The sequence below is a fragment of the Miniopterus natalensis genome, chromosome 4 (genome assembly GCF_054644295.1).
Source record: "Miniopterus natalensis isolate mMinNat1 chromosome 4, mMinNat1.hap1, whole genome shotgun sequence".
NCBI lineage: Eukaryota > Metazoa > Chordata > Mammalia > Chiroptera > Miniopteridae > Miniopterus > Miniopterus natalensis.
The window spans coordinates 75,352,078-75,367,662 of record NC_142084.1 but is presented as its reverse complement, the minus strand read 5'-3'; the positions used below and the strand labels follow the sequence as shown (position 1 = coordinate 75,367,662).

Here is a 15,585-nt window from a genome sequence, read left to right as displayed (position 1 = left end):
GAAAGGAGCCAACTCAAGAGTGCCCCGTAGAGAAGCCAGGAGTGATGCTCCCGGCAGGCTCCATACCTTCAAGAGAAGCCTGAGCATCCCAGAGTCCAGACACCCCAGACCTTATGTCCATTTGAAAATAAAAATCAAGTTGGGCCATTCTTCTCTTTAAAGGGACCTAGTCCTATTGCCTAAGCTCAGGGTCTAATTATAGGGAGCACACTTGGGGAATGGGGACTTATTTTTGTTGCCCGGTGTCCAGCACAGAGCCTGGCAGAGAGGGGACTCAGCATGTGTAGAATGAATGAAGTGGGCGGCCAAGTGAATTCATAGTCTCACTGGGATGTAACTATGGCTTTCGGGACAAACAAAAGAGCAGAAGAAGTCTTTTTGTGGCCAAGACACATTATGGAACCAACACAAACAAAGCAAAATAAATGCGATCATTTGTTTAAAAGCAGTTTTAAGAGCTCTCTTCCTCATACCTTGAAAACAACAGCGCCTTCACTCATTCAGCCACCGCTCACAGAACACCTTTGCCTCGCCCTGATGGACAGCCGTGCATGGGGGGGTCTGGGTCTCTGTGCACACCACGCCACATGAAGGAGTTCAGCATTCATTCTGAAGGCAGCAGGGACAGCTAGGGGGACAGTAGCGGGGAGCCACCACCCACTGTGAACTGCAGACACGGGGCTGCTCCGTGCCCCCCCCTCAGTCTCCACTACACCCTGAAAAGGGGGCTGGATTTTCCTTGAGCAGGATCCCAGTTTGTTAATAAACACCATGACCTGGCACCTACACAGAGCCTTATAACTTTTTAAACGGCAGAAAAGTTTGTTCACTGTGAACCTGGCTGCATTTTCTTCCCATATGTAGAAAGTGGGCAGGACGGGCACTATTACTCTACCCCTGCAATTTTCAACCTTTTGCATCTCATGGCACATAAACTAATTACCAAAATTCGGCGGCACACCAAGAAATATATATATATTTTTGCCAATCTGACAAAAAAAACCCAACAGGTATCGTTTTGATTCCTTCACACTGGACAGCTACTATGCTGGCTGTTGTCATTTTTTTTATTTGACAATCGAAGGGAAAAGAGGTCGGTGCCCCTGGCTACATAGCATGTTTTAAAAAGGCCTGCGGCACACACATTGAAAACGGCACACAGACTGAAAATCGCTGCTCTACCCTACTTAGGAAGGGAAAAGTGCAGGCCGCCAGGAAGCTGGAGGGCTCCGAGGCGGGAGTGAGCAGGGCTGGCTACATATTTGCGGTAGCTCAGTAAACAAACACCTCACTGAACAACTTACTCTGCCCGCTCCTGCTTCTGGCCATGGGGAGACACCAGGGAGGGCAAGAGAGCAAGACTCGGGCTCGCTGAGAGCTTCCGTGTGACTTAGGGACAGGCCATAAACAACAGACATAATATTACGGATACAAGTGAAATATATAAACAACAGAAATAATAAACGTAAGTAAACGGTACCATATTTTAGAAGGGAATAAACTCTGTGGAGAAACACAAAGCCGCCCAGGCCACAGGGAAGGGTGGGTGAAGGCAGGTGGGCTCGGTTGTGTCTTGGGTAGTCAGGAAAGTTGTCAATGAAAAGGAGATTGCAGCATCCCCTGAACCAAGGTCACAGCGGTGGGGACAGGGAGAAGACAACAAACTAAAGAGGCGTCACAGATGGGAGGAATGGCCAGGTCTAGGGAGCATGCGGCGGGGAGAAGGGGGCAGGGGCGGAGGAGAAATGAAGACGGCCACCAAGTTCCTGAGACAGGGGCGCAGGCTCGGCGCAGGCCGAGAGGAGGTCAGGGTGTCCACACTGGACACGCCGAGGCCGAGGAGCCCACGAGGCAGCCAAGAGGACACGTGTGTGAGGCAACTGGATACCCAGCTCCTGAAGAGACTGGCCCACGGACACCGATCTGCGAGTTATCAGGACCCAGGCGAAAACTGAGATGTGTCCTGGGGGAAGAGAAGAGAGGAGGGCAGCATTCTGAGGAAGACCAGAGGCTGCAAAGGGACCGGCAGTAGCCAGACCCAAAGGGGAAAGAGAGGTGCAGGGTCACAGGGTCACGAGACACCCCTCACAGACACAGGTGTCTCCGGCAGGGGCTGGGGCAGCTGCAGCAGAGCAATGACTAAGTTCGTTGCGGTTAGGTCGCAACGGAGTGGTGGGGACAAAAGCCAGAGGCCGGGGGAGGGCAACAAGGTAAGGGAGTAGAGACCGGGTGTCAATGATCCTTTTATAACATCTATTATGTTAAGGAGAGGGGAAAATAAAGAGCAACAAGAGTGTGTCTGTTTCCAAGAAGAAAGAGGGTGGTACTTGGGGCGCACGGGGTCAAGGTAAGATGTTTGTGGTTTGTTTATTTTACATGGGACAGACCTGGCCTGGATAAATGATATTAAGAGGGAAGCAATGCAGGGAAGCTCAAGATACTGGAACGGGGTTACCCAAGAGAGGGATGACCAAAATAACCACCGCGATGGTCCTTTATGGAGAATGTATGCACCAGACACTGCAGCAGGAGCGCTGCATATGTTGCCTCATTTAACTCTTTCAACAACCCTGGAAGGTAGCTGTTGGTATTCATGTCCCCACTTTGCACACAAGAAAACTGAGCTTAGAGAGGTCAAGCAGTGTGCCCCAGGTGTGCAACCAGGATTCAATGACAGGCGTGAGGGTGGTTCCCTCTCACCGCCCTTCCCTGCCCCCGTTGACTCACCCAAGAGGAAGAAGGGACCCTTTCACCTTATGTAGGAGGAGGGGTGGACAATAGAAGGCAATTTGGAACGGGCAGTGACAGGAAGATGACTTTGACTGGGGTCCTGGTTCCTCTAAGAACTAGGAAGCAAGATGCCACACAGAGGCTGAAAAAAGTGGCAGGATGGGAGCTGCTCACGGAGCAAGAGCATGGTCTGAAGCAGCTGCTGGGGAGGACAGAAGCAGCCTGACCGCACACGTGGAAGGACGGGCTAAGGGCCCGGGAGGCATTGGCACACGGAGAGCCACCAAGGGCCATGGCTTTCTCCTGAAGGGCTCACAGCCCAGTAGCCAGGCAGTCTGTCAAGGACCGGGGTTTGGGCAAGCCAGTGTTAGAAGAACCAAAGACAGAGAATCTGAGGGCCCAGTGGCAGCAGGGTCCAGGCTAGATGAAGAAGACAGGACAGGATCATAGGCGAGGACCTAATGTGACCATGAGAAAGTTGTGGCCAGGCTATGAGATGTCCAAATTTAGGATTTCAGAGGAAGGTTCTGAATTAGGACCAGGCTCCAGGAGGTAAAGGCCATCAACCTGAGGGGTGTAAAGAACAGATAGATTTGCATGGTAGTCAGGTGGTGACCAACAAGACACGTTCTCAGGGTGATGATGGGATTTGTGGAGAAGAGTCTGTGAGCCAACACCAAGGTCCACAGAGAATGAGGGAAAGTGATGACGAAGAAGATGACGATGACACCTAGAGAGCATTTACTGCTCACTGTTCTAAGTGCTTTAAGGACTTAACTCTCACATCAGTACCAGATTTTCCCCTTTTTTACAGATGGGAACTGGGCACAGAGAGGTGAGACACTGGTGCACAAGCAGTCTGGCTCAGGGTCCATGCTCTAACCATTCCACCCTCCTGCCTCTCAGCATGGCTGGAGTCTCAGGTGAGTAGATGACAAAAAAGAGAGGAGGGGCTGATGCGGGTGACAGTGGATGACAGGAGCCTCAAAGGGGAAGGAGAGGTTCATAGGAGGGCAGTTGAGTAAAGAAGAAAAGGAAGCAGTCCCACCCTGTCCGAGAGCCAAAGGTGCCTGGGTTTGAGCTGATGGAAACCACTTTTATTTGAATTTCTATCAGGACAAGGAGATGGAAGGACCACTCAGTAGAGGTAAGGGAGCTTGTTACAAAGAACTTCCACAGGTACAGTGGAAAGCAAGGGAAGGAGGAAGCAATAGAAAGTTGGGTTGGGAGAGAGAAAGTAGGAAGAAAATTAGTATCTGCATTTTACAGATAAGGGAATTAAAACTCAGGAAAGCTAAGTGTCCTGCCCAACTAGTCAAAGACTGGGTTCTGAATGTCCCCAAGATCTTCCTCTGAGAGTGAGAAATCCCAGCTCAGAAGGCGTTAAGAGGGAAGGATTACAGTTCAACAAAGAAAAAGTGATTAGCCACAACCCTCCTATGAAAAATGTCCACTGTGAACACTCAAGGTGGAGGTAGGCAGGGGAGGGCAGGGCAGGCTGTGGGAGAGGCAGAGCTCCCAGCCGCCTGGAGTGTTCCATCAAGTATGTCTATGGTCAGCACCCACGGGACCAGACAACTCGTGGAAGATGAAAAACAAGCACAAAGAAAATTCTTTGAGAGGGAAACGCTGGGTACTAGGATAGGAAAGACTCAGAAAGCTCTAGGGTTCAAAGGAGACTTTCAAAGGCTTCATTCAACACACATAAGCCAGTTCATCCAGTGGGTGAGGGAAAGGCAGTCCTCCTGAAGTTGGAAGGGGGTCGAGAACCCAAGCCTGTCACAAAGGGGAAATGGGACTGAAGTCCTGAGATGGGTCACTGCTCCAAAGAGCAATGGGACAAAAGCCCTTGTGAATGGGATGGCCACAGGTAGCTGAAACATGCTCAAGTGGAAACCAGGAAAGGGATGGGAAGTATACTGCGCAGAGCACCCCTCTCCCTTTCAAGTGACAGCCCCTAACATCCACATGCACACCCCTGCATGGTCACAGTCACTTCAACCCCCCCATTAAGCCCCAAATGCCTCTCCCTATGGGAGAACTGAAGTCACCTAAGACCACCTTCACTGCCCACTGTAATGCTAGGGACTTCCCTCCCAGCCCTCTGCCCCAGCCTATCCCTCCTCCGTTTCCAGGCAGAGGGAGCTAGCAGCAGGCAGCAAAGTGGCCATGTGGGTCCAAGTGCAGACACTGGGACTGGGGAAGATCCCCACCCCACTACTTCAGCGGCAGGCCTGCAGGGCAAAGATGCCACACTGGGTACCAGCATGCAGCCTGGGAGTTCATGACACCAAGACTAAGACAGAAGTTCAAGAATGCTCCTTTTCTGACTCTGTGCCCCTCCCACATCCACCTTTTAGAAAAGCACCTCCCATTGAAGGACAGAAAAGGAGGGGAGGAATCTGAAGGAGACAAGACTGGGGAAGAGAGACAGGAAAATCACTATAATTTTACAGCAAGAACTAAGGCAATTTGGGATCTCACGTCCTTTTGAAGTTCAGTGACATCCACCACACTGTACTTTGTTTGGAAAGCAAAGAAATAGGTGGGAGGGGACTCTGGCAGCTGACTTCACCACCCTGAGCACCTTTCCGACCAATCAACCCCACTGCTCCAGCCACGAGGAGCAGACTCGAAAGCTGAGGAACGCTGGGCTGTCCTGGCACCTGCCTGGCTCAGGGCTGCTCAGAGCTCAGCAGAGCCAGCTACAAACCCCTGAGGCCAACCCAAGGCTTCCAAATGGCTCAGCACCCACAGCTCCTGGAAAGAACGCTGCCAGCCACCCACCTGCACCCTGGCTGGTCAGGAGGGCTCTTCCTAGCAGAGTTCAGGGCAGCAGTCTCCCCGACAAGAAAAGCAAGAGAGGGCTGTGAAAGGGTCAGCGGAAGTTCCCTCACTTCAAATCTTTCCTGTTTCCTCTGGCCCCTGCTTTCACCACCACGGGACTCAGCGTGGCCTACGAGCGGTGTGCCTAATCTAGCTGGAATTTCCTCCTCCGCCCACCTGGCATTCTCCCCACTCTCTTTTGCACTCCCAACCAGGGGTTCTCACATCCACCCCAAGTGCAAGGCCAGGCGACCACGCCACTTGTCACTTTGGAGCACCAGGAAGAAGGTAATGGAAAACCAGCTACAAACCCCAGGTGGAAAGGAACAAGCACTTGCTGACCGTTTGGTAAAGCCCTAGAGAGTCCCCATGCATTCTCCCTCCTGCCACTGCGGGGGCTCAGAGCTGACAGGAGAAAACATGCAGCCGAGGGTCCCAGGAGCCTGGCCGTTCACAGATTAGTGAACACTCACATCCCACCACTGTCAAACTAGCTGAGAGAGGACACAGAAAGGGGCAGAAAAGTTGCCAAAGGTCTTCCAACACCTATTTAGTAACCACGGGCTGATGTCAGTGGAAGCTTGAGAGATATCAGTGATCATCAGGTTCAGTTTTTCATACTTTTTTGGCCATAACCCCACAGCCCAAAGAGCACTTTACACAGCCACTCAGGAACACACACATACACACAAAACCCAACAGAATTTCATGGAACAACACTTCCCTTTACTGCATGTCATGCATGCTTGTATCCTATACTCTCACCCATTTGTCTTTTTAAAAATGTTGATCCTGCTAATGGGTCACGACCCAAAGTTTGAAATACACAAGTTCTTTAAGTGGCATTGGGGGTGAATGAGACTTTATGGGAAAGAGTATTGAATATTATAATTTTAAGCATCATCAAGGCTAGCTTTCTGCACTTGTACCATAAAACCAAGTAGCTTGTTTGAGCTCTATGGTCCACACTATCTAAGAGAGAAAAACTGGGAAAAGCAGGCCCAGCTGACACTCATTTAACTTCTCAGCATCACAGTGAAAAATGCATGCCTTAGAAAAATCACAGAAAACTTTCCTTTCAAGACGCAGTTTACGCTGATGTGGCTTCAGCTGACATAATTACCTGAAATTTCAAGTAACATAAAAGAGGACAATGGGTGTTCTGTGTTTATAGAAAGGGGGGTAGGTTAAAAATGAGGAGATATACTGAACTGGTCCACAGCCCCCATTTTATTTACGGGTGACAAAACTAAGGGACAGAACAGTGCCTAAGGCATGAAGCAAGTTAGGGGCAGGGCTTGAAATCCAACCCAGGGCTCAATTACTCACAGTCTCCATCATCCAAAATATTTAAAAACACAGTCTAAGGTCTCTCCAAGTGAAGCTTTGCCATGACTGAAGCATGGATGAGTCCCTGATATCTCATGCTGGGCACAGACAACTGTGCTGATCTTGGCAGACCTTGGCACTCTGCGCAGCCTCACTGGGGTTCTGCAAAGGGGCTCACACACTTAACTCTCTCTGTGCCTCTTGTCTCAGCTGAAAAAATATAAAAGAATAAGCCTTGCTACCCCTTCCAAAAATGTAGCAAAAAGTGAGACATACTTTAAACCTGCATGCTTAAAAAAGAAACCCTATGGGTCATTTATTCAGGGTCAGAGTTAGACTCCCAGAACCCAGAAGACCTTAGCTGACCCATGCCTTCATTTTACAATCAAACCCCATAAGGTGACAGCCAGACCAGCTCCTTCTACCACACACACTATGTTAACCCGTCCACTGGTGAAAACTGCCAGGGAAAGTAATACTAAGTACACAATATACCAGCATCTAAGGCAGGAGGAGGGTAGGGAGGAGACTAAACATAGATCACACAATTTAAATACGTGAGACAAATGTCTCTTTACAGTGTCCAAGGGAGCTCAAAAGGCATGACTAATTTTCACTAATCCTAAAGATAAGCTAAAATGATGCTCTGAACCAAACTCAGGGAGCTCAGAGGCCAAGGGTGTCCCAAGTGGTAGAGTTCCTTGATGGAACATTCATCTCCCCGACCCTGTGGGTCTGATGCCTGCTCAAATAACATCTCTCTGCTCCTAACTTTCCCTACACTCTGTCCAAGGCACTTGAGACAATGGCTTCAAATATGGGGAATTTTATTACATGGGAGGGATTCTTTCCTATACAAATGCCACTTGGTCTCTGTCCAGGGTGTTTGGTGGAGGAGCTCAGTAAACCTAACAGACAAGATCTCCCCCATCCCCTCCGTAACCATGGCAAGCAAGGACCATTCCTCTAATTCCCCACAGGGACACTGAAGGGACCGAAAGGGTGATGGCTCAGACCCAACAGCACAGACCCTGGGCCTCACCTTACTGTGAATGCCCCTGCCTTCTCTCACTGGACCGGTGCCTCTCCAGCTACTGAATGCCAGCTCTGAGAGCTGCCCAGGCAGGGAAACCCTCTGAGTTAGACATTCTGGCCTTCACAAGGCTCACGTGGGGCCAGCATCAGCAATAAGATACAGCAGCCGGGAAGGGGAAGGGAGGGCTTTGTGAGCCTGCCTTTCAAGATAAATGCCACCTAGAGAGGGCCCCAATTTCCAAAGCACAATGGGGCTGGAGTCAGAGGATACAGGTGGAGTATGAGCCTGGGCAAGTTAATCAGTTCATCTCTCTCTGTACCTTGGTTTCTTCATCTGTTAATTGCCAGGGTTGCTGTATGAATTAGATGAGTTATGCCTACACAGATGCAATGTGTCAATAGTAGCATTACTTCCCTGCACTAGTCTATCCCTAGGCATTCGGTGTCCTGAACAAACTGACAGAGGGCACTCTGTCAGACATACAGCATCTGCCTGGCTAAAGCTGTCTCCTTGCAGAAATGCACTTAAAACTACACGAGGAAGTGTCGGGCAAACTGAGTGCCCATTACACACCCCACATTTAAGGGATATATAACACACACTCTCCCTGCCTGCCCACCTCCCTGCTACAGAAAGAGAAGGCAAATGTCACTGCAGGTCTCATTGCCTCCCTGCTGTTCAAACTCCAGGGGAAGAGGTGCAGAAACACTAAGGACAGGAGATCACACAGGGCGCCGCCAAACCTGCACCCCCAAGAGAGCTGCCAAACCCAAAAGGACCCCTGCCACCCCCACGCCCCCCAAAACACCCGGGGAGCAGCAGCCACACGCCGGGGCGGGAAGGCACGCGGCCCGTCGGGGGACACGTTTCTAAACGCGAGCTGGTTCGCGCTCCCCGGCGGCCGGCGGCCGGCTCCCTCGGGAACCCGCGCACGTGTGGGCAGCCCGGGCCGCCCCGCACCGGCCCGCGGACTCCTCTCGCTGCGCCTTGGACACCGGGCGCGCGAGCGGGAGCCGCGATGAGCCAGGGCACCGAACCGTCGGATCGCGTGGGCAGGCGTGGCGAGACTGTGCAAGGCTGCACCGATCACCTCCCTCGGGGACCCTGCACGCGCGCGCGCTCTCCTCCCCGCTCGCTCAGCCCCTAAAGTCTCCACGCGCCTCACCTTCACCGAGTCTACCGGGTACATGACCGTGTGCTCCAGGATCCCGGCCATCGCTCCGGCTGTCATGTGGGTGGATAAGGAGGCGCTGGTCGGCAGGTTCTCATAGTCCTCCGACCCGGCGTCCTTGCAGCCGCCGCCGCCATCTCGGCTGTCCCCATCCATCCTGCGCCCCACCGTCTGGCTCCCCATGCCGCCGCAGCGCAGCTCCATCCGCCAGCTCCGCCGGCCGCGGGAGGCTGCAGGAGGTGGGCAGGGAGGGGGAGGGGGCGAAAAACTTCACTTCTTAAAGTGGGAACCACCTCCCGGGGCTGCGGCGCCTGACGCCATGGCGGGCAGGGGCGGGGCGGGGCGGAGGGGCCGGGGACACCAATCACTGGAAAAGAAGAGGCGGGCGGCGGCCGCGCCATTGGTGTGCGGGCCGGCGGGGACCCGCCTCCCTGTGTGACGTCACTGCCCAGCGCAAATTTCCAAGCAACCGGAGGGGGGCGAGAAGAGATGTCTGGGAGTCCCGGGAAGTTGTACCCCCTCGAGGGTGGTGCCGCCTCGCTCCCGGCGGGCGGTGGGGGCGGTCCCTGGAGAGGGTGGGCCTGCAGGGGCTGTGCCTGGGGCTGCAGGGCGCAGGGACAGGGGCTCAGGGGGAACTGGCCCCTGAGCCCAGGGTTCTGCAAACAGTATCGCTCGGCAAGCTTTGGCATTCCTAAGGCCTTGAGGTGGAGGGAGTCCCTGCCAGTGTCACTTATGGAGCAGTTATGGTGGCTGCATGGGGAGAGGGTTCGCACGTGGAAGTGGGGTTCTAGAATTGATAATACGCCGCGCCATAGCAGGGATGCTCCTCTTTTTGTGCAACTCGAGGGCATATACCAGAGGGGACAGAGTTAAAACGCAAGGCCCTGTGATAGGCTGCTTGGTAGGGGAGAATACCCATTTATTTGAAATTTTTCCTCTCACTGCAAACACATCATAATAGAGAGCTAAAGTCATTCCTCCCCTTATTCCCACAGAGAGGCTAAATGCACCCTGCCCTGGACTGACCAAGACAGTAAGTAGTGACCAAGATGGGTCCCTTCTGAGCAGGCACTTCCAGCCCATTTTCCTCTGGGCTGATATGCCTGGAAGGTCTTTAGAGGCTTGATCTTGTAATAGGGCTGCAACGTGGCTGAGAGTAACATCTTGCCTGTCTTCTAAGACTCTGGTCTCCTAGTTCTTAAACCCAGCCCAAGCTGGCTTTATTTTAACCTAAATAGTACTGTCTTGCTCCATCTGTGGGAAGGGGAAAGAATCAGAAAGTAGGAGAGTGACCTGTTTATGGAAGTCGCCATGGAAGCATGATATTTGCAAGTCTAAATGTACTTGTTAGGGGCTGAAGGTTTGGTTCTAGCTGATCAGTTTCTACCACACCAGATACCTTATCCAGAGGTAGCTCCTGGTCACGAAAGCTGGGCCCTGAGATAGGAAAGGGAGGAGACCCTGAAGATGCTGTGCCCACACTTTGCCCTCACCCTGGTCCCAAGGTTCAAGTTACAACAACCCTGGCAGCTCTCAGGGATTTGAGATACAGTGATGTGAGTATTGTCAATAGAGGCTTTAAGGCCAAGGGCGCCCATTGCCCCATTTTTGGTAGCTGCCAATAGTGGCTCCCAAAATGAGTGCTAAGGATGTGACAAAAACAAGCTCTGTGTTTACTATTTGGAAAGAAGAATTTCCCTGCTTTTGCCAAAGGTGATTTTTAAGAAACGTTGATCAAGAGCTGTTGATACTCATTTAATACCCCTTAACCAGCGCATATTAACCTATTATCCCACTTCTGGAAATGTGGCACAAAAGTCTGAAAATGCATGAAGCTGTTCTTTCAAAGCATTATTTGTAGTCATAAATAATTGGAAATGACCGAAACATTCAACTAGAGAGGAATTACTAAGTAAATTATGACACATGTGTTAGTGAAATGCTATAGGGCCATTAAAAATTGTGGTTACATTATGCAGCATGGGAAATGTTACTGGTGCATGTTAGGTGAAAAAAAACAAAAGGTTTTACAAATGTTACACCTACAAAATGTAAATATGTACATCGAAGAAGTGAAGTGGTTGCAGTGATAGTGATGTAGGATTACAGATAACTATTTCTACTATACTTTTCATACTTAAATAATACTTGTATTACTTTCATAATTTAAAAAATGAAAAGCATGAAAATGAATCATTCTTTTTAGGAATAATCTCCCAATGGATGAGAAACCCTCTGAACTTTGCCATGGTGATACTGGTAGAGAGAAGTCAACCTTGGGATGGTTAAGAGGACTCTTGGCAAATACGAACATGCCCATAATCTTCAGAGACATAGTTTCTTTAATTTTATTAAATAAGTGTTAATCCAGAACCATTTAAAACATCTTTGAAATATTTAATAAGCAGTATTTTTTTCTCACCATATATAGTAGGTATAGTGGTCTGGCACTCAGCATCCATCTTAAACTCCTCTTTGTACTGCAGTTGCTAGAAAATTTAAAACTACAATTGTCTGACTCTTTTGCAGCTAGGAGCCTAGAGTGAATTATATTCTGCCAATTAGATGAATTAGGCAGCTCTGGTAGGTGGAAGGGAGATAGAGGCCACCTTCTTGCTGCGTTGATGTTCTGTTGCGTAGCAAGGTCATAGACACTTGGATAGACACATAGACACAAGGTCATAGGCTGTTGGGGTGGGCAGTAGCTTCCCTATTGCAACAGCATTTCAGTGTCTGGCCACCATGTTCATGGGTGTCGTAAGGCAGTGTAGCAGTGGGGGTGGCAGCAGTGATGGTGGCATCCTCCTGATCCCTGCACCACAGCTTCAGTAGATGGCCTTTCTCACCCAGGTGGTGGAGGTTTCCTTCCGAGGCCAGTTTGGATCTGAGAGTTATCCCTGGAGGCCCAGCAGATGGTCGGCTCCTTGCCCATTCCAACAATATTGTGTACAGTAGACAAAGCCTGCTGAGAGATGGGTGACATCCCAGACACTATAACCCAGTGCTTTGGGCCAAAGACTCAGAATGACTTGCTCATTCCACCCAGGTCTTGTGTAAAGTTCCTGAATGTTGAAGTTCTGAAGATGTCATTATACTGCCCTGGCCCAACTGGGAGCCAAGCTCCACATAGAAAGGGGAAGCTACAGAGGGTGTTAGGTGAAGAGCACTTGATTTGGAGTCATGGGCCCTTCAAGCCCTGCTTCTACCATTTACTACCTGTCTGTCTCTGGCCCATCTGGTTGGTATGCTCCCTCATCTATTGACCATGGGCACTGATACTTAACAAATGGTGAACGAAATATAGAAAAAAGTCTCATGATGAAGTATATAATTTGGGGGAATTGGGAGGAAAGAGGACAGGAAGTAGTTACGGGTGCAGAGGGAAGAGGCCCAGGCTTTCTCCAAAATCCTACTTCTTTCACAGTAATTATTCTAGACCTGCCATCTGCTTGCCCAGGTACCTTAACACCCTACCCAGAATTTAGCCAATGCTGCCACCCTTCCCCTGCCCTAGCATTGCTCTTCCAGAGAGGAGGCCATGAAGCAACTGCAGCGGGTGTAATGCCTCTTGGAGCACCATGTGGTGTGGCCCCAGGATGGAAAATGTGCTTTCTGTCTGTTTTTCTCAATGTACGCCATCCACATGCCCATTCATTTTAAGTCAACTTTATATGTCGAGAGGGCTGTGAGGGCCTCTGGACATGTGGATCCCTCCCTCATATACAAATCTGTCCTGTAATCCCAGAATAACTTGATTTCCCAAGGATGGCACTGTATTTGCTAAATGCTTATCTGTCATTCATACTTAGGCATGAGTCTCCCATTGAGAAAGAAGAAATGGAAACAAAAAGCTAGCCTCACTCTGGAACCCCAGGGCAAATAAGGAGCGAGTGGGAAAGAGCCATCAGATGCAGAGAACACAGAGCTGTTTTGCATTACCAGATGTTCCTTACAAAGGGCACTGACCAGCCAGGGACAGAGCTGGGGGCTGAGAGAAGTACTGACCTGCCCTGCCTTCCAAGAGCCTGCCAGGCTCATCCTTCCACAGACACGTCTGCTGAATCCAGTCATCCCATGTGATGTAGACCAGGTCCCACTGCTGTGAGACAGTCCTCTGACTCCTGTGCCATCCCCCTTGCCAGCTGCCCCCTGCACTTTCACTGAAGAGACCCAATGGTTCCAACTGCCCCCTCATCACATCAGGGGCCACATTGTAATCTGTGCTGCTCTCATTTCCACTCTAATTCAAGAGCCCATCCCCTATACGATGGCTCAAGGCCCCAGAAGTGGACAGAGGAGAGCTGAGACCCCAGTGGAGGCAAAGCATTGGCTAAATTCTGGGTAGGGTATAACATATCTGTGTGTTGGCATGGGTGGGCCTTGGGTGATCCTTAGCCACCCCCCTCCCACCCCAAGAGCTTACATCTGTCATTTTCTGCTCTCCTCACCTTTTCCCACAAATATATTCAATTCTCTACAGCCTAATGAAATCCCTCTTCCCTACTATACACCTTAAGTTAAAGGTCCTATTTCTCTCCTGATCCTGAAATCCCTGAAAGGATGATCTCTCCTTGCCAGTCTCTCCTTACTCACAATGCACTCACTCCTGAAGCCTTGGTCTGGTAGTTTCTAACCCCTGCACTTTTTTAAACGAGCTCTTGAAAAGGCCATCCATAACACATATGCTAAATCAGCCCCTTCTCCCAGTGTGACTGCTTGACCTCTGCCGCCTCAGGAATTCCTCCCTCACTTGCTCTCTTCCTGCCCTTCCCACAGGGCCCTCTGCCTGCTTCTCTGCCTCTCCTTCCTCTCCATACCCTGTCCTCAGAGCTCCTCTCTTGGCTGCTCTTTGGTTCTCTCTTCCATGTCCACGTTCAGGTTACCAACCCTGGTTCTGTTTTAAATCCTGACCCTCCTCTGCATCCCAGTCCCACATTTTCATGTGCGTCCCAGACAGCTCCATCTGAATACTCCACCTGAACCTAAAGCTTAGAAAGTGCATCAATGTACTAGGACTGCCATCACAAAAGGCCACAAACTGGGCGGTCTGAACCAACAGACACATGCTCTCTTGTAGTTTTTGAGGCTAGACAACCAAGATCAAGGTGTTGACAGGGCCATGCTCCCTCCAAAGGCTCTCAGGGGAGGATCTTCCCTTGCCTCTGTCTACCTTCTTGTGGTTCCTGGCAATCCTTGGCATTCCTTAGCTTGTAGATGCACCGCTCCAGTCTTCACCTTTGTTGTCACATGGCCTTCTCCCAGTGTGTCTCTATGTCCAGATTTCCCTCTTCTTATAAGAACACTTGTCATATTAGATTAGGGGCCCATACTACTCCAATATGACCTTATCTTAACTTCATTATATCTGCAAAGAGCCTATTTCCAAATAAGGTCACATTCACAGGTTTCGTACAGACATGAATTTGGAGGGACACTCCTTAACTCAGTACAGTGAGGTAAAGAGGCAAGAACTGCAAACGAAGGTGCAGGAGGCCTGAGTCCCAGTCCTGTCGAATATGTTTGTGAAAGGAAGTGTTGGACCCAATAGTGTGCAGGGCCCCCTCCAGCTATATCTTTCTGATCTAAAACTGATTTGAAATCTTTCCTTGTAATTGGCAATTCCTTCTAATGCCATTTCTTTTCTGTATTTACCTCTGTTTTATCAGGCAACCAGCTGGAAAGCTTAGAGTCATTCCTGCTTCTTAGATCCTATTAGCCATGTATAGATTCAGCCTCTGAGAGAGCATTTCTTATAGCTGCGGTGATTATATAATTTATCCAAACTGGGGTGCTTTTGAGAGTGAAAAGGGGCATTGTGGGTAATTACACCAGGACAGAGATATAAACTGAGGCTGTCTTGGGAAAACTAGGACAATGGTCGCACCACTTATAGCCGTGCCTTGCTTTCTATCCCTAAACCATCTCCCTAACCCTTTACCTGTCCCCTCCTTGCACCCTCTTCTAGGGGAGGGCTCTCCATGTCGCCCTCTGTCAAAATGGTACTGATTTCTCAGCTCAAATGCTTCCCCTTCCATGAAGCCTTCCCTAACCCACAAGACATAAGCTGAACCCTGGCACTTTTTCATGCATCCTTCATGGTCCTCACCACCTTCCACCTCATACTACAGTTCTAGTAACCATGTCTTTCCCGTCCCATTACCCTCTAAGTTCCTTGAGGATTTAAACTGAGTAAACAATAAATATTTATTAAAGGAGTAGGAGAGAGAACAAAGGACTGAGAAACTATTTGAAGAAATAATGACTGAAAACTTTCCTAACCTGGTGAAGGAAAAAGACATACAAGTCCAGAAAGTGCAGAGAGTTCCAAATAAGATGGACCCAAAGAGGCCCACAGCAAGACACATCACAATTAAAATGCAAAAGGTTAAAGACAAAGAGAGGATCTTAAAAGCAGCAAGAGAAAAGCAGTTAGTTACCTACAAGGAAGCTCCCATAAGATAGTCAGCTGATTTCTCAACAGAAACTTGGCAGG

General features: G+C 50.0%; 1 protein-coding gene across 1 annotated transcript in view; it reads right to left on the bottom strand.

The window, feature by feature from the left end:
* Nucleotides 1-9,296, bottom strand: part of SLC25A37 (solute carrier family 25 member 37) — a 34,872-nt gene extending 25,576 nt beyond the window's left edge. Inside the window, exon 1 of the mRNA XM_016211724.2 lies at nt 9,087-9,296. Coding sequence (XP_016067210.1) covers nt 9,087-9,296 — 210 coding nt within the window. The remainder of the gene's footprint in view (nt 1-9,086) is intronic.
* Between the last annotated feature and the right edge of the window lie 6,289 nt (nt 9,297-15,585).